General features: G+C 36.1%; 2 protein-coding genes across 2 annotated transcripts; one reads left to right on the top strand and one right to left on the bottom strand.

Annotated features, from left to right (window-relative positions):
- The first annotated feature begins 5,385 nt into the window (after window positions 1-5,385).
- On the top strand, window positions 5,386-22,229 carry LOC131440492 (bifunctional glutamate/proline--tRNA ligase). The gene is made up of 7 exons (XM_058611810.1): window positions 5,386-5,587; window positions 5,651-7,048; window positions 7,106-7,620; window positions 7,685-7,909; window positions 19,175-20,752; window positions 20,813-20,930; window positions 20,996-22,229. The coding sequence occupies exons 1-7, from the start codon at window positions 5,545-5,547 to the stop codon at window positions 21,964-21,966; spliced, it is 4,848 nt and encodes a 1,615-aa protein (XP_058467793.1). The 5' UTR covers window positions 5,386-5,544; the 3' UTR covers window positions 21,967-22,229.
- LOC131440494 (NAD-dependent protein deacetylase Sirt2-like) lies at window positions 21,998-24,356 on the bottom strand. Its single transcript, XM_058611811.1, has 4 exons — window positions 23,717-24,356; window positions 23,309-23,665; window positions 22,858-23,237; window positions 21,998-22,753 (listed from the first exon to the last, which is right to left on the bottom strand). The coding sequence occupies exons 1-4, from the start codon at window positions 24,189-24,191 to the stop codon at window positions 22,514-22,516; spliced, it is 1,452 nt and encodes a 483-aa protein (XP_058467794.1). The 5' UTR covers window positions 24,192-24,356; the 3' UTR covers window positions 21,998-22,513.
- Between the last annotated feature and the right edge of the window lie 53 nt (window positions 24,357-24,409).

Genomic DNA, 24,409 nt, shown 5'->3' on the forward strand with positions numbered 1-24,409 from the left:
CTGTGTTAGTATCAAAACGAGAGGGTGTGAATTAGTTACCTTGCGAGCATGTAAACAGTACTACTGAATTGTCAAATGAATTGAGGATAGCAGTGACGGTAAAAACCTAAGACTGGACCAGACTGAGATGCCATGTAGATATTTCAAACCGGGCTATTGTATCAGTAGTCATCTCTTTAGTAGAGTCATCATGTTATTTTACCGATCACTTGACTTCCAATCAATGAATTAATTATGAAATCGAATACAATACCTAACGGTGCTAAGAAGCAATACCGCAGAGGAAATAGTTCGAAAATTGTTCAACACTGCTGTTATAGCGACTTGAAGCGACTAGTCATCTAATTTAATCTTACACTTGAAATCAATCTATCGAACAGAGACAAAAGATCTCACTCTAATTATCCGGAATCCTGCCATCTACAACTAGTAGCTATCGAATGGAGTAGTTTTGAGACAAGTTTAGAAAAACTTTTACATATTTTGTTTTGCTAGTTTAAGTGATGGTATAAAATTTTTTATTATTAATTGATTATAATTCCGGAAACGGAGTTCGGATCCAAATGATATTTAGAAATTCTGTATTGGACTATAGGACCTTTCATTTGAATCCAAGTTTGTAGAAATCTATGAGAAAAGTGAGTAAATAATATGAAATTGGAATTTTTACACTAATCATTCGATAATTCTAAAACAAAAAATCGGATCCAGATAAAATTCAGAAGTTTTGTAAAAAACCATAAGACCATCCATTTGAATCAAAGTTTTTAAAAATCGGTTACGCCATCTCTGAGAAAAGTTAGTATAAATATTTTAATTTTTTGCACATTTTATTCCATAACTCCGGAACCGGATTCAAACAAAATTGAGGCATTTTATATGACATCATAACACCTTTCAATTGAATTTAAGTGTAAAAATCGGTTCATCCATCTACGAGAAAAGTTAGTGCACTTGTTTTCATATATTTTTGAGCATTTTATCCTATAATTTTGTCTGGGACAACAAAACCTTTCATTTGAAATTAAGTTTATGAAAATCGATTTAGTCATCTCCGAGAAAAGTTAGTGCAATAAAACGTTACATACACACACAGACATTTTGTGTACTCGACGAACTGAGTCGAGTGGTATATGACACTCGACCCTCAGTTCAAAAGCATGCTTTACAACAGTCTGCAACAAAAATATGTCTTCAACTTTTTTTAGAAAATTTCTACAGACTATGGTATTGACAATCTAACGCAGAACTTATTTTATCTAACCCGCCATCTAGGTTATATTGTTTGAACTTTTCTTACGATGACGTTTGAATTTTACACTGGCTGTTCTGGGGAACTCATATAATTTTAATTATTTTGTAAAAGTTTTGGATCTGTTACAAGAACTAATCATTTCTTAACGCAAGAAATTATTTTTTTTTTGTTTGGTGTAATAGTTTTTGATTTTATAAGATGATATGTTAACCAATATCGAGATCAGGAATTTGTTTCGCTTCAGTTGATGTTATTTTGAACGCTTAGAATAAATCAAAAGTCGGGGGAAAGCTCATAATGTTTACGTTTCGGCTTAGATTCGTCAGTGCATAACAGTTTATGCTTAACTGTTATGCCACCTGCAATTCAACATAAACCACTAGGTAGACGTGAAGTCGTTGCTATTTGCATTACACTTATAAATAGCACCGAAAAGCAAAGTTCTTCATGACGTGCCGAACGAAAACAAGTTTCGACTAATACTGGCCGATTCAGATGGTCATTTAACCAATCACATAACTAATTTCATTATATTCACGGAAGATCTTAGTTTCCACCTAAAAATCATTTATTGGCAATCTAACATAGAACTAATTCTACGAGTACTTGCTTCTGCCAATTTGGTCCAAAAGCAAAGTCTTGGTATTACATTCCGTTTGTGAAATGTTATGTAAAACCAAGACTTGTAGGGGGTACATTCACATTAACAAACCGTTCAAAGTTATGTGTAGAATTAGAATTAAATTTGTCCTCTTCACATTCGAAGGCACATTTGTAGAATCAAAAAATTGTAATACCCAATTCGAAAACGTTGGCGAAATTCTGGAATTGGAGTGAAAGATGAATTCGTTCAATTCTGCGTATATATTGAGTTTTACATAGATTGAAAATAAATTTCACATACACTAGAAAAAAAACATTGTAACAATCTCGATGTGATATTAGTACTGAACATCAAATGCAATAATTTTCTGCATTGCAGATGAATCACACGTTATTACATCGAAATAACGTATTGAGTACATTACGTCACCCTAACTAAATACTGTATGTGATTCTGATATGAAATTATGCATCGTCTCGTGTAATATTAGAACCTTTAGAACGACACCAAGATTGTGATATTCACCCCTATTCTGTATTTCGATCGAATCAGATTTTATCGAACAAATGTAAAAAATTGTATTCTGTAATTCGATCGAGTGATGCTTTTGTATGGAAAACTCAAACTCGATTGAGCTACAGAATGCAAAATGTCGTATTCGATCGAAACAATCCGATTCGAACGAAATACAGAATCGGGGTGATTATATCGTAATCGCTGTACATCAGTAGTCGATCAGTAGTGAGTAGTGGAATCTGCTGCGTAGTCTGTTGAAAACAGAATGATCAAGCTCCACAAAAGGAATGTATTAACAAGAGTTTGCTTCAGCTGAAGGTTCCCGCATGGACATGGCTGCCAGACGGCTGACTAAACGCTTACAGCCTTATTTTGCCCGCTGGTGACCGACTGCCTCACCGCTACCAGATATACACCTCAAACGATAAAACCGTATCCACCAGGGTTTTTCACATCGAAATCTTTGACATGTTCAGCGAAGATGAAGACGCTCGGCTAACTCAGGTGGTTTTGCCAAATTGGATTTGACAGCCGTCACTGAATCAGTTTTGGTAGCCGTCCGGTGGCCATGGCTGCGGGTATTAGTGACCTTTTTTGGCCACAAAAGGCTGTGCGGGTGACCTTTTTTGCCACCGCAGTGTTACTGTGATATCCCTCGTGAATCACAGAAGTGATCCATATTAATAAATAATACATTTGAAATTAAACATTTTAACGGTTGTTTTGTGCGGTTATTTTGTGTCGAGTAGTTAAATTTAACTAAAACTGCGGCCCATTTCAAAATATGACGAACGGAAAGTTATTTGGGTTCATTTTCCACTGGAAATAATTTCAACTAAAGAATTAATATTAGAATTTGTATTGCAAGATTTTTTTCAGTGTCGGAAAATAACCATTTTTACATCAAATCAACCGCTCGAGTGTCAGATTCTACCCAAAAGTTAAAATTACCCGCGAAATGGTTCACAGCCTCAAAGTATTATCGTTTTATCGTTAAACAAGCAGCGCCTCTATATTTCATTCTAGCGTCATTGTATCAATCTCGAAAAACATCTTTCGCCATCAGATTTCTTATGAAGTGCTTCACATTTTTTGTTGCAGACTTTTGAAAATCGAGCTTTTTGCAGACTTTCGTCAAAATTAACACACTTTTCAATTCGTCTCACTGCTTATTTTTTGTTCGCTAAGCCAGTCTTGTGTGACTTACTTTATTGTCATATTGTCGCAGAACTGAAATGTAGAGGCGCTGCTTGTTTAGGGATGATACTTTCAGCAAGAGCTGTCAAGTCGGTAGGAAAATTTCTAATTACTCCACCTCTTCAACGATTTCTTATGAGAACAGGCAAATTCATTTGAAAAATCATAGTAGAAGTTGAAGAAAAATTTTTAACTCTGAGGTGGTAATGTTGATCTTAGTTCATTGTGCGAAATCTATCGTTTATTCAGAATGGAGCATTTAACTTGGTTTGATACCATTTTTCAAATGCCTGGAAATAACAATAAAAAAAAGTATCCAAAATAAATAGTACTCGATCGCTATACATTCTAGTACTCGAGAAATCAACATTATACTGGTGTCTGTTAAAAAAAATGTTTATCCGAAAAAAACTAACCTTACCCAATTTCACACATTTCTGAAGATTTACCATGTTTAATCGTAATTTACACTAAAAAAAAGTAGTAGTAATCACTTTGAAATCGATTTTCTTTTACTCCGAGTGTACTTTTATTGCTGATATCTATTTGTAATATTCAATAAACGATAAGAATGTTGCAAATCACTACTGCCGTTATGAAAATTTCCGAAAGAATCCTCCGTTTCTTGGTTCCATTTTTCATTGGCAGGTGTCGCTACCGGTAAATCAGCTTTGCGACAATGTGCCAATTGGCATATTGTCGCAAAACTGAAATGTAGGGGCGCTGCTTGTTTAGATGATACTTTCAGCAAGAGCTGTCAAATCGGTAGGACAATTTTTAATTTCTCCACCTTTTCAACGATTTCTTATGAAAACGGGCAAATTCATTTGAAAAATCATAGTAGAAGTTGAAGAAAAAGTTTTTATTCTGAGGTGGTAATGTTCATCTTAATTCATTGTGCGAAATCTACCGTTTATTCAGAATAGAGCATTAAACTTGGTTTGATACCATTTTTCAAATGTCTGGAAATAACAAATAAAATAACCAAAATAAATAGTACTCGGTCGCTATACATTCTTGTACTCGAGAAATCAACATTACACTGCACAGTGGTTCAAAAGCGCAATTTCGCGCTCTTAATTGATAACTCATAGGAACGTGGTTTTTGAGGTACAGTATCTTCAGCAAAGTTACTCAGAATGATAGACGCCATCTTTTGGCAAATTTTATCAATGCGATTAATCCCCTTAAAAGTCAGATAAAAATATTATTTTAGTTCAGAGCCAACATAAGTGCTAAGTTACTTCGAAAAAGTTGTTCAGAAAGTTATTTCAAACAAATTTGCTGAAGGTACTATTCCCGTAACTTGAGTGTAATTTATAATATAATGTATTTTCTGAAAAGGGTGTCCTATAACCAGTTTTTGTATGAAAACACGTATATTTTCAGTTTACATGAGTTGTTCATGTTCTACAAAGTTTTTCATCATTAAAAACTACACAACTTTCTAAAACATACTATGCTGCTATCATTTCAGTTTAATAAAATAGAGCCATTTTTCATGTTTTTTATTACAAAATTTCAACAATCGCAGACGAGTAATTCAAACACGGTATGAAAGCTCTTGTCAAGTAGTTTAATATGTAAGTAATTAGAGTTGTTCCACTTTTTCTGTAGATGAGTGAGATCTTACTCATTTTTGAGTAACTATTTTTAAGCGTGTCGTTTTGAACTGGGAGCTGTCATTCCAAACGAACAGCTGTCGCCACTCTGATTATAGTCACTCTACCCCAGACATATTGTCGGATTCACACCCTGTCTGGACTTTTGCAACCCTGTCTGAAGGTATTTTTAATTTTTACCTGGCATCTCTTTTCGACACATCTCTTTTTTATCATATAGTTGGACCAACTAGTAGTACAGAACCAAAATTAGTTGCATATTTTCTTGACTTTTGAGCACTGAATCGAATTAAAGATAGTACTGTAGTGATTATTTTGAAAGTAATCTAAGGCAGTTTAATTGTTGCAGAATGGCTAAAAAGCTTGTTTCCAGTTTCAACGAACCAGCAATCGGTAATTTATTAGCAAAATGTGCTTTTGTTACATTTACAAAGATGATGAAATCTATATTTATAGGTGGGTTAATTGTTGCTGAATTAACCAAGAGCACAAATCCAATTGAAATAGGATGGGGTAACGAAACATCTATTACATTTTCCAATCGAACTTTAATTTGTGTAACGAACAATGATGTTCTAAGAACACTTGCTCGTGATGCCCCAAAATATCAACTCTACGGCAAGACCCCAATAGAGCGTACCCAAATAGATCACTGGTTGACCTACACACTTTCAGTAGAAAAAGACCCGGCCGATGAACTGAAGTATCTTAATAAATGTCTAGCCCCGTTAACGTTTCTTGTGGCAAATCATTTGACAATAGCAGATCTTGCGGTTTTCAATGAAATGTTCAACAGCTATGATGAGTTGAAAACAATCGGAATTCCAACTCATGTCCAGCGCTGGTATGAACTAATTGCTGCTCAACCGGCCGTTCAAAATGTTTTGAAACATTTACCTAAAGATATCAAGTTAGTGAAACGAATGATTCGAGGCGGAAGTGCTGAGAAAAATACCGAGAGAAAGCAGGAAGGAAAATTTGTAGACCTTCCAGGCGCCGAAATGGGGAAAGTAGTAGTTCGTTTTCCACCGGAAGCATCTGGATATTTACACATTGGTCATGCAAAAGCTGCTCTACTGAATCAGTATTACCAGCAAGCGTTCCAGGGAAAATTAATTATGAGATTCGATGACACCAATCCTGCTAAAGAAAATATTCACTTTGAACAAGTGATTTTAGAGGATTTGAAAATGCTTCAAATTAAACCTGACTTATTCACGCATACGTCACAATATTTCGATCTAATGCTACAGTATTGTGAACAATTGATGAAAGAAGGAAAGGCGTATGTTGATGACACTGAACCCGAACAGATGAAAAAAGAACGCGAAGAAAAAGTTGAATCGAAAAATCGTGCTAATTCCACTGAAAAGAACCTTCAAATGTGGAACGAAATGCTTAAAGGTACAGCACAAGGACAGAAATGTTGCGTCCGTGCTAAAATTGACATGTCGTCTGCAAATGGGTGTATGCGAGATCCTACTATTTATAGGTGTAAGAATGAACCGCATCCTCGAACCGGAACCAAATATAAAGTTTACCCGACATATGATTTCGCATGTCCGATTGTCGACGCAATCGAAAACGTAACGCACACACTTCGTACAATGGAATATCATGATCGTGATGATCAGTTCTATTGGTTTATAGAGGCGCTAGGGTTACGACGACCTTACATTTGGGAATATAGCCGGTTGAACATGACCAACACTGTTCTTTCGAAGCGAAGACTTACGTGGTTTGTGGAGCAAGGACTTGTGGATGGATGGGACGATCCTCGATTCCCAACTGTTCGAGGTATTCTTCGCCGAGGAATTACTGTTGAAGGATTGAAAGAGTTTATCATTGCTCAAGGTAAATCAACCAAATATGACCAATACTGTAAAAGAAATAATTTTAACTTGTTTTTAGGATCCAGTAAATCTGTGGTTTTTATGGAATGGGATAAAATTTGGGCATTTAACAAGAAAGTAATAGACCCCATCGCTCCTCGATATACAGCACTAGAGGCTACGAACCAGGTGATCGTAAATGTTGCGGGTGCTAAACTCGAATCTGTAGAAGTACCTGTACATCCTAAAAATGTCGCTATCGGTATGAAAACTGTTTGGCGTGGACCACGCATACTGATCGATTATGCTGATGCCATTGAGTTGAAAGAAAAAGAAAACGCTACATTCATAAATTGGGGCAACCTCATGATTGATAAAATTCATAAAGATGCTAGTGGCAAAATAATGTCGATAGATGCTTCCTTGAATTTAGATAACAAGGATTTTAAAAAAACACTAAAGCTAACTTGGCTTTGCGAACAGAACCCGAAAGAATATCCGCCCACTTTTTGTGTATATTTTGACCATATAATTAGCAAGCCAGTATTAGGCAAGGATGAGGACTTTAAATCTTACATAAATCAGCAAACAAGAGTACGCTATCAATCCGGTTTAGAGTACAGGTTAAATATGATCGAACGATTCGTTTTGCTTGCAGGTAGAAGTTCAAATGTTGGGTGACCCCGAGCTCAAGAAACTACAAAAAGGCGATATTATTCAACTACAACGCCGAGGATTTTTCAAGGTTGATCAAGCTTTTAAACCAGCTAGTGAGTTTAGTTCTGTTGAAACTCCAGTTGTATTGTTTTCGATTCCTGATGGACATACAAAAGAGCAACCTTCAACAGGGGCTCCGAAAAAAAGTGTAGCTGAAGGAACCAAGGTAAGCGTGTGTTGTAAATATTAATTCATCATAGTACGTGTCCATAAAAATACGTAACTCTCCACGTTCTTATTTTGCAATGTTAGGGTTAATCAAAGACATCATATTAACAAGATGTCCAGCTATCATATTTCAAGAACAAATCATTGGCAACATCCTTTTTGCGAGCATGGAACCCTCATGCGAATCCGTATCGATTCATGTAGGTGAGAGAAATGTCAAATTCGTGCGCGCGGAAGTTGCAGCACTGCGTACCCATTAGGGTGGGACAAGGTTGTATGAGGAAAAGATGAAAAGGTTTATTTTCTCGCTAAACCAAACTTTTCGTTTTCCTTTTGGGTTCCTTAAGCATCATGCAAAATTTTAGCTCGGAGAAACTATATTTTCGCGCCCACGGTGTAAAGTTTGTATGGGATTTAGTATGGAGAAATTCACTTTTAACAAAAAAAAATCGGCTGGAGATCAACCTATGAACTCTAAAAATCAGTCTATGTGTTATTTTCGTAGAAAATTTATCGAGGAGGAAAACTTTAGAAGACAGAAAAACAATCCGACGTTTGTAGAAAAAAAGTTATTAAAGGAAAACCGGCACAAGGTCCGAACAATGGCTCATTGCTTAATATATTTAGCACCACTACTGCTAGTGAAAGTAATATGATGTGACTTCCTTTTAATGTGCTATAAGGTTTGATCCGAGTTGTAGGGGCTGGGTCCACTAGGAGATTGATAGTACCTATTAGCTCTCTCCGGACAGTACCAGCCTAGATTCCGCGTGGAATCCGGCGGAAAAAATGAACCAAGAATAGATCCACTGGGTTCCTGCTTCTATGTCGTAAAATGCGACAATTGCAGGAGTTTCTTGTTCCTTTTAGTTATCACATATTTTCAATGTTTCACTTCTGATTACTCTATTTTACTAAATTATCTCTTCATTTAACCTATCAATTTCCGTCTTCGAAAAAAAGTTTTATTTGGAATGTTTTCTTCTTCCATGTTATCGATTGTCTGTCAGGATTATAAATTGAATGATAAATAAATAAATAATCTATAACTATTGCGCAAATCCGTTGATATTACAAAGTTAATAACAGAGATAACATATATCGATATATCGAACACTTAGTAAAAAACACTTAATAATAATATTTCAAACAATAAATTTATATTTTTCTCGGTAGCCGGCTGCCCAGATCAACCAATATAACCAATTAATAATTTTAATAAGTAATTAAAATAATAAAGATTATTAAATAATAAATAAAGACGCGCGTGAAATCTGTTGACCTTTATTTGGTGATTTAAAATGATTTTATAACAACTGTTTAGAATATGGCAATGCAATGAATCAACTATTTTGTCTAAATCCTATTCACTCGTTTATATTGTATCACGTAATTTCATTTATAAAAACGTGCTTAATCCACTTAGCAGTGAGATGATACCTATTTTTTTATCAATCCGCATGTGTTTTTTGCATGAATATTCTTCGGTGTTTCATTTCTCGTGACATTATTTTACTGGCCGTCGATTTAAGCGGCAATTTGAAATTTTAATCACTCATTACTCTGTAATATCGAAACTGCAAATCGGATCGAATTTGAATCTAAAAGTGTGACAATCGATTGAACATTACATGATATGCCGGAGTAAGTTCCACTTTAGAGTTTACGGTAATTTAAGGTACTTCCAGGGCCGGTTTGAATTTAAAAAATTCATCATTCTGTATTTCCAGAATCGGAAGTCAGAATTGGATAATATTAATTAATTTTGTCTTCGTAGATCTGGCTTTTTTTAGAAAACGATTGAGGTTTGAGAAACGATTCGATACTGGAACCGGAATTCGAAAATCGGTTTAGCCGAAGCCAGTTAAATTCACCTGAGTAGCTGTTTAGTTTACATTTGTTTCAAAATGTTTGAAAATCAGTATAAACATCTTTGAGGAATCGTAGTGCGAATTAAATCCGAATCGAAAACTGAATACCACTAAAACTGAAATAAGTTTATTTGGTTATCGACTATCCAAATCTGTAAACTTGATAAACCTGATTAATTTATGTGAAATAGACATTTTTATACTAATTATCCTGTATCCCCTAAACCGGAAGTTGGATCTGACTGCAAAGCAAGATGTTTTACAGGATCTTAAAACGTTTCATTTGAATTTTTGATCGGTTCAGCCATCTACGAGAAAAATGGGTCCACAATTTTCATTTCGTTTCACATATCATCCTGTAGTTCCGGAACCAGAAATCGGATCCAAACATAATTCAGGAACCTTGTTTAGGAGCATACGACTTTTCGTATGAATCTGAGTTTGTTGAATACGATTGAGTCATCTCCGAAAAAAATTGAGTGAAATTATTTGTCACACACACATTTGCCGATCTCGACGAACTGATTTATTACTGTAAGTAGTTTAAATCAATATAATTATGAAATTGCTTTCAACTGGAAAATACTGCCATCATTTGGTTCACATATGTCATATTCGAACAATTAAGTTGCCAAAAACGAACCGTGCTAAAATCGATCCGAGGCAAAATGTCATGAAAAAGGATACTGTACACAGTCTCTTTGGTACTTAGAAACAATTGTATGTAACAGTATAAAAAATCGTGTTTTACGTTGCTCCCAAGCATTGCTTTATAATATAGCGCTCAAAATTCCTACTGCTGGAATAAGGGGAAAAGTCGCTTACACAAAAATATCGATATCTTTGTTAAAAATGTACGGTTTTTGCCAATCTATTGCTTGTTGAATAGCTATTACCGTGCGAAATCTAAGTCTGAAAACATATTCTGTTTTCAAGGTCAAATGTGACAGATACTGTCAAGAAACTGAAAATTTTGACATAAAACTTCGTATAACTCAAAAAGTAAACATCCGATCTCAAAACCAGTGCTGGAAACGGTCCCTTCACGTGACAGTTTTAAGTGAAATTCCTATGTTGGTATTTAAAACTGTAGATGTTTGCCTTGAATGTCGTGTGCTGGAAACTTTCATGTTGCCTACTATCTGGGTAGTCACACATGAATGTCGCGCGAACCATACAGATGAAAGTCGCATGTGACAGTCATGAGCGAGCGCTTCATGAATGTAGTGGCGACAGTCTTACTCGTGTTGGGCGATGAATGTAATGAAAGAATGATAGAATAGAATCGGCTGCATTTTGTTTTCGGTGCGAATTTCTTTTCTGGCAATAAACTTTCATGAAGAAATTCAAAACGGCGTCATTAGTGATAGTTTTCATTTCGATACTGTTCCATAGCGGCCCTTACACGAGCATTAAAAATGTCATTTTAAATGATGACTAACTAATGATGTAATTCAAATTTGTTTGAAATTTCGTCATTAGTGCACCATTACACGTTCATTAAAATGATATTATTTTTTATTAATGACATTTTTAATGACTCGTGTAAGGGCCGCTCATGAAATGGTCAAATTTCATAACATTATTGCAAAAGGAGAACGTCAATGTCAATGAAAAAGCGCGGGTTAGGGTTGTCAATCAACGCAAATTATCAATATTTTGAAAATTTTCAAACATGAATTGAATGGCAAAAGGAATGAATATTAATCGAAAATCACAACATTTAAACATTTACTAGATGCATAGGGTTGTCAACCAGCTAAAATTTCAATTTTTGAAAAAAAAAAAAAATAGTAACTGAACAAAAAAGCAAGTCTTTAGAGTACAAAATTTACTATACAGGGTCCGGCACTCGAAGTGTAACCAATTAGAAAGGCCATAAATTCAGTTTGGAAAATTACTTTTACTTAATTCAAAGTACAAAATGTGTAAAAATAATACAAAATTGCTCGATATGACCACCTTTTGCCTTGACTTGATGACTTGAGAGAGCGAAGGAGTTGCTTCGTTTGGCCGAAAGCGGTCAATTTCCGAACATTGTATTTTCTGACGAGAAAATTTTTCCAATTGAGCAATTCGTAAACTCTCAAAACGATAGGGTTTACTTGACCGACCGTTCATACGAGAAGTTGAGTCATCGATTGGTCACCAGGAGGCAGCACCCGCAACAGATAATGGTTTGGGCCGCTGTAACCGCAGATGGGCGCTCTCCAATCGTTTTCATCGAGCCTGGCGTCAAGGTAAATGCGACATATTATCGGGAAAGTATTCTGGAGGTTGCTTTGAAGCCGTGGGCAGACAAACATTTCGGTGGCAGACCATGGACGTTTCAGCAGGACTCGGCACCGTCTCACAAAGCTCGAGTGAACCAAGAATGGCTGAAAAACAACGTTCCGAACTTCATCACGTCCACACAATGGCTTTCGAATTCACCAGATGCGAATCCAATGGATTATTCTCTTTGGGCCATTTTGGAGAGCAAAGTCCGAACTAAAAGATACACCAGTCTCGAGGCGCTGAAAAAAGTTATTGTCCGCGAGTGGACCAAAATACCTGCAAGTCACATTCGGCCAAACGAAGCAACTCCTTCGCTCTCTCAAGTCATCAAGTCAAGGCAAAAGGTGGTCATATCGAGCAAAAGTGAATTGATTCTGAATTTTGTATTATTTTTACACATTTTGTACTTTGAATTAAGTAAAAGTAATTTTCCAAACTGAATTTATGGCCTTTTTAATTGGTTACACTTCGAGTGCCGGACCCTGTATTCATGTACTTTAAAATTGCATAGAGTTGTCAACCAGCAAAAATTTACTACTTTGGAACAGTTTCTATCTTTATTTCAATGAATAGTAAAGTTGAATTTTGAAAAAAATTAATGCATTAGTTGAATGAAAAGGCGAATCAATAGAGTTATAAAATTGTTAGGATCATGCCCTTTTTAAAGCGCATAGGGTTTACCAACAGCGTAAATTAACTATATCTGTAAGAACTCCAATATCACACCAAAACCTCCATTTACGTAATAATCGAGGATTCGTCAACCGAATCATGAAGCAAAAAAAGTATATGTAATTTATTATTTTCATTACGTAAAATAAGTTGACGATATTTCAGATTTTCCACATAATTTTTATCTTATGTACATTATTCGACATAATATAATGAACATTCATATCGACATTTGTAACAAACCATAGCAATATGAGTATTTCTCGAACGGATTTGATGAGTGGATGTTAGAAAACGATGTTGGAAGCCGTTTCTAAATCCAAGAGGGCGACTTCCGGCTTATCGATATTGGTTACAAACCATCACAATATGAGTATTTTTCGAACGGATTCGATGAGTAGAAGTTGAAAACGATACTTACAGTCGTTTCAACATCCAAGCTGGAGGGAATGAGAATGAGCTGCATTATCTCTTTGGTGCGAATTCCATTTTTGGTTATAAACTGTCATAAATAAATTTATAACTACGTATTCGTGATTGTTTTCCTTTCGATACTCAGATAAATCTTATATTGCTGCTGTGGAGGCGATCAAAAATCGCAGTTTTGTGGTTTTTCATAAGGAAGTATTTTGGCACAAGCACATAATGCAATCACTTGCCTACTGCTGGTTGTCCCTAGTATCAAAAGTTTCGTTTTGAATTAAATGCTTGTGAGTGATGCTGGTGAAGAAATTCAAGATAGCGACAGAATGAAAATCTTGCACTTTTTAACGGAATTCATGATTTGTTCCGATAAATTGAGACAATATAAAAAATTGGGAATATGTTACAGATAGTAGTATTATACAGCAATATTAGTATATATTATTACAGCAAGAAATTTCGCATCAAAACAAATGTTCATCCCGTCCAGATCAAATCAAAACAAATGCACATCCTATTAAGAACGATTCAAGTAGGATTTCTTGTTGTTTGTAATATGACAAATTCTGATAAAAAAATTTTTTTAAGAAGTAATAAGTTTGGAATGATATGTTATTGCGTTCAACGATTATGTTTTTGAAATCCAAAGATAAATTTTAAGCAAAGACGAAGTTTGCTGGGACAGATAGAAGAGTATACATTTAAAAACCAGAAAAAAGAATTTCTTTATTGGTATGACAAGCGTTTTCTTATTAGACGTTATCAAAATATGCGACAATTTTCTTATTCAACAGTCATACCAATAAAGAAATTCTTTTTTCTAGTTTTTAAATGTATACTCTTCTATCTGTCCCAGCAAACTTCGTCTTTGCTTAAAATTTATCTTTGGATTTCAAAAACATAATCGTTTATTGCTATAGCAATAAAAAGTCCATTTGAAAATGTTTGATAATTTTCTACCACAAATCAAATTAAAAATAAATTCAATCGTATCGTGCAACATTACCTGCAGCGTTGCGATGAATCCGTTCGAAAAATACTCATATTGTTATGGCTTGTAACGAATATCGATATGCCGGAAGTCGCCATCTTGAATTTAGAAACGGCTTCCAACATCGTTTTCTGACATCCACTCATCAAATCCGTTCGTAAATACTCATATTGTGATGGTTTGTAACGAATGTTGATATGCCAGAAGTCGCCATCTTGTATTTAGAAACGGCTTCCAACATCGTTTTCTTACATCCACTCATCAAATCCGTTCGAAAAATACTCATATTGTGATGGTTTGTAACGAATGTTGATATGCCGGAAGTCGCCATCTTGTATTCAGAAACGGCTTCTAACATCGTTTTCTGACATCCACTCATCAAATCCTTTCGAAAAATACTCATATTGTGATGGTTTGTAGCGAATATCAACATGCCGGAAGTCGCCATCTTGAATTTATAAACGGCTTCTAACATCGTTTTCTGACATCCACTCATCAAATCCTTTCGAAAAATACTCATATTGTGATGGTTTGTAACGAATATCAACATGCCGGAAGTCGCCATCTTGAATTCAGAAACGGCTTCCAACATCGTTTTCTTACATCCACTCATCAAATCCGTTCGAAAAATACTCATATTGTGATGGTTTGTAACGAATATCAACATGCCGGAAGTCGCCATATTGAATTCAGAAACGGCTTCCAACATCGTTTTCTTACATCCACTCATCAAATCCGTTCGAAAAATACTCATATTGTTATTGTTTTGTAACTAATGTTGATATACCGGAAGTCGCCATCTTGTATTTAGAAACGGCTTCTAACATCGTTTTCTGACATCCACTCATCAAATCCTTTCGAAAAATACTCATATTGTGATGGTTGGTAACGAACATCAACATGCCGGAAGTCGCCATCTTGAATTCAGAAACGGCTTCCAACATCGTTTTCTTACATCCACTCATCAAATCCGTTCGAAAAATACTCATATTGTGATGGTTTGTAACGAATGTTGATATGCCGGAAGTCGCCATATTGTATTTAGAAACGGCTTCTGACATCGTTTTCTGACATCCACTCATCAAATCCTTTCGAAAAATACTCATATTGTGATGGTTTGTAACGAATATCAACATGCCGGAAGTCGCCATCTTGAATTCAGAAACGGCTTCCAACATCGTTTTCTTACATCCACTCATCAAATCCGTTCGAAAAATACTCATATTGTGATGGTTTGTAACGAATGTTGATATGCCGGAAGTCGCCATCTTGTATTTAGAAACGGCTTCTAACATCGTTTTCTGACATCCACTCATCAAATCCTTTCGAAAAATACTCATATTGTGATGGTTTGTAACGAATATCAACATGCCGGAAGTCGCCATCTTGAATTCAGAAACGGCTTCCAGCATCGTTTTCTTACATCCACTCATCAAATCCGTTCGAAAAATACTCATATTGTGATGGTTTGTAACGAATGTTGATATGCCGGAAGTCGCCATCTTGTATTTAGAAACGGCTTCTAACATCGTTTTCTGACATCCACTCATCAAATCCTTTCGAAAAATACTCATATTGTGATGGTTTGTAACGAATATCAACGTGCCGGAAATCGCCATCTTGGATATAGAAACGGCTTCAAACATTGTTTTCTTACATCCACTCATCAAACCTTTCATTTCGTTATTTAATTAATATTTTTTTTTTAAATTCCCTTTTTCCATTCGTTGACAACCCTACGCATCTTGACAAAGTTAAAAGCTACGATATTTGATCCCCTCCACAGCAGCAATTTAAAATTCAACCATTTCATGGAACGGTATAGATATGAAAACCGTCACTAATGACGTCGTTTCGAATTTCTTCATGAAAGTTTATTGCCAGAAATGAAATTCGCACCGAAAACAAAATGCAGCCGATTCTATTGAGGACTATCATTCTTTCGTTACATTCATCGCCCAACACGAGTAAGACTGTCGCCACTACATTCATGAAGCGCTCGCTCATGACTGTCACATGCGACTTTCATCTGTATGGTTCGCGCGACATTCATGTGTGACTGACCAGATAGTAGGCAACATGAAAGTTTCCAGCACACGACATTCAAAAAAAATGTCAGCAGTTTCCACCACTGCTCAAAACCATTCAATAGCGTTCTGGGCGACGGGAAGACCTTTCATTTGCGACTAGTTTGATCAAAATCGGTCCAGCCATCTCTGAGATCTCGACCTCTTAGTTGACAACACACATACACACACACGGACATTTGCTCAGTTCGTCGAGATGAATCGATTGGTATATGACACTCGGCCCTCCGGACCTCGGAAATTTTTCTAAAGTTTGAGCGAATTCTATACCTATTATATATATATATATATATATATATATATATATATATATATATATATATATATATATATATATATATATATATATATATATATATATATATATATATATATATATATATATATATATATATATATATATATATATATATATATATATATATATATATATATATATATATATATATATATATATATATATATATATATATTCAGTTTCCTCGAACAAGAGCTGTCAATTAAGACTTGCCGGGACTTCAATATAGGATATTGTTGAAACGTTCACTCGGGAAGTCAATGAGTTTAGTGGTGCATCCGAACATCTTGAAACCAGAACATACTGAGTCGCGCGCGATCTACGTTCGGGCCTGGCCGGCGCCGGTACTGATCAATGAATTCTGGGATTACCAGAAGATGTACATTGAAGGATGATTTACCAGTCCCAGGTCGGATCATCTAGAAACTCCCTGTACAATTTCAGCTAATCCCGATCAGTAACGGAGTAGCAACCAGGGGTGGTCGCTCAAGCTATAACGTTTGATCCGAGTTGTTTGATGTCTTCACGTTAGTTACTCAGCAGAGTATAAAGATTATTTTTAAGTGACAAACCATGCTCCAAACTTTACTGTAAAGACACAAAAAGTCATGTAATTTGTGTTTTTGTTGGCATAAAATAGTACCATCTATATCTTCTAAACTATAAAAGATAGAACGTTTATATATTCGGCTAAGTTATTGGATTGGAGTTTATCTAAAGTCTTGTAGAAGATTCCAAAAACCTATTTCTTCAAATTAAAAAGTTTGATTTTTTGGGTCTTTACAGTGAGTTTTGGAACATGGCTTGTCACTTAAAATTAATCCTCATACTCAGTGGACAAACTTTTGTGAAGACATCAAACAACTAAAATCAACCGTTATAGCATAATAAAAAAAAGCACAATCATGTCACCACCACTAGCAGCAGTGATGCTAGATATATTAAGGAGTGTGTCATTGTTCGGACCCTTGAGTCGGTTTCCCTTTAATAACATTTTCTTCAAACTTCGGATTGTTTTTCTGTCTTCTAAAGTTTTCCTCCTCGGGAAATTTCCTACGAAAATAGGTTAATCCAGCAATCCGATTTTTTTGTTAAAAGTGAATTTCTCCATACTAAATCCCATACAAACTTTAAACTCTGGGCGCGAAAATATAGTTTCTCCGATCGAGCTACAATTTTGCATGATGTCTTTAAGACCCAAAAGGAACACGAAAAGTTTGGTGAAGCTGATATCAATTTTTTGTCCCACCCTAGTACCCATACAATTCACTTAATATGTTCAATGTGATGCCGTGCGATGGCGTTACTAAACTGAAGATTGATTTCGCTCCAAGCTGACAGGGTCTGGTATAATCTAGGACTGTTTTTTTGCCAAAAATAAATGCATTTTCTTATTCTCTTGGCCCATGTTGCCAGAACTAAAGGAAAGATGAAAAATATTCAAAGTATTTTTAATTACAATTCATGTAAAAGCTATAATCTTGAGTTCTGGATTTTTGCACAATTTACTTCGCACTTCACATTTATTCCATTTGCAGATTATAGCAAACAGTAATCAACTAAAAACACTTAGTTATTACCACATTAAAAAACAAAAACAATTGCCGGTGGTACATGACAACAGTTTCATTTCATCCTGTAATAACATTAATTTCTAACTCGACTAATTGCTTATGCGAGTTTCAACCAATCATGAGCTGATCAAAATTGGCTCTAAAAGCGGAACATAGTTGTCTGGTTCTTCCCTAGGGTATATTTATTATGAATTATTTATTTAAAATAATCTTTCCTTGTTTGAATATATATTATGTTTAGTAGTTTACATTACTTGCCATACGATTACGAAGCGCAAAAACTTCTGTATGAAGTCACACCAGAAATTTCAAATCTGGTAATCTGGTTTAATTAATAGAATTGGCAAACAATGAGAAACTTTGATTTGCCGATGCAGACTTTTGAACTACTAGTTACTAAAACCATTTAACAAATTCAGAGATCTAGGTTCAGAATTTCAAAGATTATTCTAATTTTTAACATACTAGGTATGAGTATGTACCTAATTTGGATTATAACCAAATATATGAGCGCCGAGCCAAAATATATTAGTGTCCAAATACTTCCGTAACCCTACTATCTCTGCTATTGCACATTTCACATTGGTAGAACTAGTTTTTCTGTGATTTGCTTCTTAGAGCCAAAGCGAAGCTGGAAATCCATAAAATAACCTGGTGTGTTTACTAATGGGATGACTGATAACCTTAGCTATACTATGGCGATATTTTCGTTGATCTTGATCTCGGAAGTAACGTGACTTGCATTGAACCTTGCTTGCAATTATTTATAAAAGCTTCAAGTTACTCACTCGCCTCAGCATGTATAACTTTATAACAGTATATAATTCAAGAGGCTTGAGCGAGTCGATGAAAGCTCATTCAAAGAAGAGCTTACCATGATCAATGTTTTAGTTGTTGATGTGATATCCTATGCCCACCATCATATAAAGACTCTTACTCGCATAATAGCAGTAATACAATCGTCTACGCGTCAAGTGAAAGTAAATGAACAATTTTTGCCACACGTTAAAGTTCGTCAAAGGTACTTTAAGCAAATATTTTATGTTTCTGTTTTATATGCATTTTTTCAGGAAAACATCAGATCATCTAACAGTTCATCAAAAGGTTTGTCCACAGAAGAAATCAACGAATCAATTGTGCAACAGGGTGAAAAAGTAAGAACACTTAAAGCAGCTAACGCTGCAAAGTCAGACATCGAGGCTGCCGTCAAAACTTTACTAAATCTAAAAGGCACATTTAAAGAAAGAACTGGTCTAGATTGGAAACCGGAAATAGTTTCAATCAAAAAAAGCATTACAACAGAATCTACTGATTCAATCAACCTGAAAATTGTTCATCAAGGTAACGTGGTTCGGGATTTGAAAACTAAGAAGGCCAGTAAGTCTGACATCGATGCTGCGGTTAAAATTCTGTTGGATTTGAAAGCTCAGTATAAATCGACCACCGGGAATGATTGGAAACCTGACATTCCAATAAACAAAACAATAACAAAAGACGATTCCAAATCCGCCGATTCTATCAATGAACAAATTACAAAGCAAGGAGACGTTGTCCGTGATTTGAAAGCAAGAAAAGCGTTAAAAACCGAAATCGAACCACAAGTGAAGGTTTTGTTAGATTTGAAAGCAGAATATAAATCGATAACCGGTAAAGATTGGAAACCTGACTCTGCATCGGTTTGTGTAAAAGCAAACGAAGAACCGGTCTGTCCCAAAAGTAAGGAAATTGACCTGTCGAACAAAATCACTGCTCAAGGAGATAAAATTCGTGGGCTTAAATCCAGAAAAGTCGATAAGGCTGCAATAGATGCAGAAGTCAACGTTTTGTTACAGTTAAAAACCGATTTTAAATCACTAACCGGAAAAGATTGGAAACCGATTCCTACCACCGCCGTGACGCCGATCGTCAAAGGTGACAAAGAAAATATGCCACCCACAAACAAAGAGTCCACCTCCGCTTCCGGGAATGACGCTTTAATAGCGAAAATAAATTGTCAGGGTGAAATAGTGCGAAAATTGAAATCTTCTACTTCATGCAAAGAACAGATTGATTCTGCTGTGAAAATTTTATTGGATTTAAAGGCGGAGTATAAAAAGCTGACCGGAAAAGATTTCCCTGTTGCTGGAAGAACCCCGAAAACAACTGCCAACAAAAAAGAAGAAAAATCGAAACTTAAAACAGAAACAGGGAAACCGAAAGAAGACACCCAAAGTGGTACAAAAAAACAAACCAGATTGGGTCTTGAGGCTACCAAAGAAGACAACTTGCCCGAATGGTACTCACAGGTTATCACAAAGGGTGAAATGATTGAATATTATGATGTGTCTGGTTGTTACATTTTACGTCACTGGTCTTTTGCTGTATGGAAAGCTATCAAAACGTGGTTCGACGCTGAAATAACTCGGATGGGTGTGAAAGAGTGTTATTTTCCCATCTTTGTTTCCCGAGCTGCATTGGAGCGAGAAAAAACACACATAGCCGATTTCGCTCCGGAAGTTGCATGGGTCACCAAAAGTGGGGATTCCGATTTGGCCGAGCCAATTGCTGTCCGCCCAACGTCGGAAACTATCATGTACCCAGCTTATGCTAAATGGATCCAGTCGTATCGTGATCTGCCAATTCGTTTGAACCAGTGGAATAACGTTGTGGTATGTAAGTTTAGCATTCAAAGTAAACATTTTTTTTTAAATTTTTATTGGTTATTTCAGAGATGGGAATTTAAGCATCCGCAACCTTTTTTGCGCACTCGTGAATTTTTGTGGCAAGAAGGGCATACTGCATTTGCAACCAAACCGGAAGCTGATAAAGAAGTACTTGAAATCTTAGGTAGGTTTGATTATTGGTATAATTTGAAAAATCAAAGATTAAGATTTTGATTAATAATATTTCAGATCTATATGCCAAAGTTTACACCGATCTACTCGCTATTCCAGTTGTGAAAGGGCGTAAAACTGAGAAAGAAAAGTTTGCCGGAGGAGATTACACCACAACCGTTGAGGCGTACATTTCTGCATCAGGTCGTGCTATCCAAGGAGCCACCAGTCACGGTTTGGGTCAGAACTTTTCCAAAATGTTTGATATTGTTTACGAGCACCCAGAAACAAAAGAGAAGGAATACGTTTATCAAAATTCGTGGGGCATAACCACCCGTACTATTGGAGTGATGATAATGGTGCATGCCGACAACCAAGGACTGGTTCTTCCTCCGCGCGTAGCCTGCATTCAGGTGATTATCGTTCCATGTGGTATCACAGCAAATACAACCGACGATGAAAGGAAAGCGCTTTACGATAGCTCTAAAGAGCTAGAATCTGCATTGAAAACGATGGGAATCCGCTGTGAAGGTGATTATCGCGACAATTATTCTCCTGGATGGAAGTATAATCACTGGGAACTAAAAGGAGTGCCGATTAGAATAGAGCTTGGGTTTAAGGATTTGAAAAATAAGCAGTTCGTTGCAGTTCGACGCGATAACGGAGAAAAGAAGACCATTCAGCGCGACAGTATCGCAGATATCAAAACTTTGTTAGAAACTATCCATAATAGCATGTTCCAACGCGCGGAGCGAGATTTACATGATCATTTGAAGGTTACTAAAAAATGGGACGAGTTTTTACAATTCCTGGAAACAAAAAACATCATAATGGCCCCGTTCTGTGGCGAGACCCCATGCGAAGACAAAATAAAGTCCGACAGCGTTCGTGATGATGTGGAAGCTGAACCTGGTGCACCTGCTATGGGTGCCAAAACTCTTTGTATACCATTCGAGCAGCCAGCCAAGATTACTGCCAATGACAAGTGTGTTCATCCTGCTTGTGGCCAAGACGCTAAATTTTATTGTCTCTTTGGAAGAAGCTACTAGGCAATGGCGAGGTAAAATAAGACAAAACACATTAATAATAATGATTTATTTCGTCAGTACTGAGTACATGTTTTAATTTTGTTTTCTTGACACTGTTATCGGATAATGAATTGAAGAATACTAAACGAATCAAAGTTTCGCAGAAAAAGCAATCAAAGTGTAGCTTTTCATTTTAGTAGAATCTGACACATGCTTTAAAATGTAACCAAACCATTCGGATTTTCTAAAATTGTCAACATTATAAAAGATTTATATTATGAAAAGATTGCGTGGAATTTTTTTTTTATACACTATTAGATTTAGAAACTGTTCATACTACGCTATTGGCTCTCGTTGCTACACATATACCAATAACCTTTTTTCACAAATTCTGGTAAACCCTATACCCTCATGCTTTCTAAAGCACCATGTTATTTAGTATGTCAAAGCATATATCTAATAGGTTCGCAAAGGATTTCTGCGTTTAAACTTTTTAGAGATGTTTTGAATCGATAATATTTCTTCTAAACCCCAGCTTGAATAATAAATATACACCCGTCTACCTATCTTACTCATTATCATGGACCTTCACTCCTTTGCCTTCAGATATTTTCACATCATCCGATAGTATTGTGGCAACCGAACCAGATGAATTCACCACTTCATGTGGTTGTGAATTTTCTGTAGTCTCGGGATGTTTAGTATCTACAGTGTGTTCGGATGACGCACCTGGGACACTTGAAAGAGATCCTGGTTGACTATGATCCAGTTTTTCGTGCTCTTCTTTTACCATTTTGCGAAGCTCGTCCTGGAAGCATATAATGCGGTAAACCAGTGTAATAACCCAAGTCATTCGTTAATTTGAATCACATCAATCATCCAACCTACTGCTCAATGTGTAAAATTCCTTACCCCTAATCCCAGTCTGTCTGCAAGCATAAAACAACCGTCATCGCAGCCTCCGGTCCACGCTACATCTCGTCGATTACCTGGTAAATCAAAGCACAATCCTTCGCCATACATCATCGCTCGGAAAATGCCATACCCTCCTCCGCCGACTTTATCTCTGTTTATTAACAATCGCACACAGTCATCGGTGACGTATTCGACAAGCGATGCAAAAGGTTGCACCGTTAATGATGTACCCATAATGATAAGCAAATCACACTCTGCGAAGTCTTTTTGCGGTAGAAGATGAAATTTTTCCGGCAGTCCTTCTCCGAAGAAAACAATATCTGGTTTGATTACACCACCACAGATACATGTTGGTATTTCATCCGCAAAGATTTTTTCTGTAATGTTTTGGGAAACGATAGAAGTTTACTTACTAGATTTTACTGGCATATAGTCGGATTTTATATACCTTTCACGAAATCCAAAGAATATGCAGCTTTGCATTGTAGGCAATGATTAGTGAAAAATGTTCCATGAGCTTCCACAATCTTATCCTCGCTGATACCAGCGATTCGTTCAAGAGTATCTATGTTTTGCGTATAATGACGAATCAGAAGTCCTTTATTCTCCAGTAGTTTCACAAAATAATGTGACGGAGTTGGTTTAAATGTTCCTGGATACAATTCTTTTGCCAGTTGAAAGAACGGTTTTGGGTTTTGGTAAAAATATTCTAACTCAAAAATTGCTTGTGGGTATGGTAAATTGTACTTCCATAAATTGTTGTATAAACCAGTATTTGGAGAACGGAAATCCGGTATTCCAGCAGCTGAAGTAGATAGTTAGTTTATTGAACAGATATACCGGTATATGTACTTACATGTAGATATTCCTGCTCCAACCATGGTAACGATCTTTTTAAAACCTCCATTCTTCCAATGTTTGATGACACCATCAATATCCACAGTTTCCAATACTTTGCGCCTAGGAACACTGTCCTTGTCGTCATAATTGTCCGATGTGTAGAAACCTAGTTTATCCGATAAATACTGTCGAATTCGTTCGATGCTAATCGTATCCGAATGCAACCCATCACCACTATGATAGTGCTCATCATCCTCGCTATCATCGAATTGTGAGAAGTCCGGCGGATTCGTAACTGACGAAGGAGCTTGATCCAGCGAGCTACTATCATTCTCACCAATAGCCGAATTGAACAACGGCGACTTGATGACTACCTCCTCCCGGTAGTTTCCATCGATTGGGTGACTATTTGACACTACAGGGTCATCACCAGTGCTTTTTTGTGAGCATCCACTATCATTTATATCTGAAATAGGATTTTCAGTCGACATTACAACTTTACTCTTATGACGATTTGTCGAGATCGCTAGACTAGGGACAAGTCTTCTGGTGAAATTTCTTATAATAAAAAAAATCAGCTTGATTTTATTTTACTTAGCAATAAACCAAAGATACATTTGTTGATATAAAGTTTAAATCGTAGTACACTCTTATTCGCCGCTACTAAGTTCTGAGATGTAAAGTTTAACTTAAAAATTAAAAACACTAT

Source organism: Malaya genurostris, chromosome 1, assembly GCF_030247185.1.
Source record: "Malaya genurostris strain Urasoe2022 chromosome 1, Malgen_1.1, whole genome shotgun sequence".
NCBI classification, from domain to species: Eukaryota; Metazoa; Arthropoda; class Insecta; order Diptera; family Culicidae; genus Malaya; species Malaya genurostris.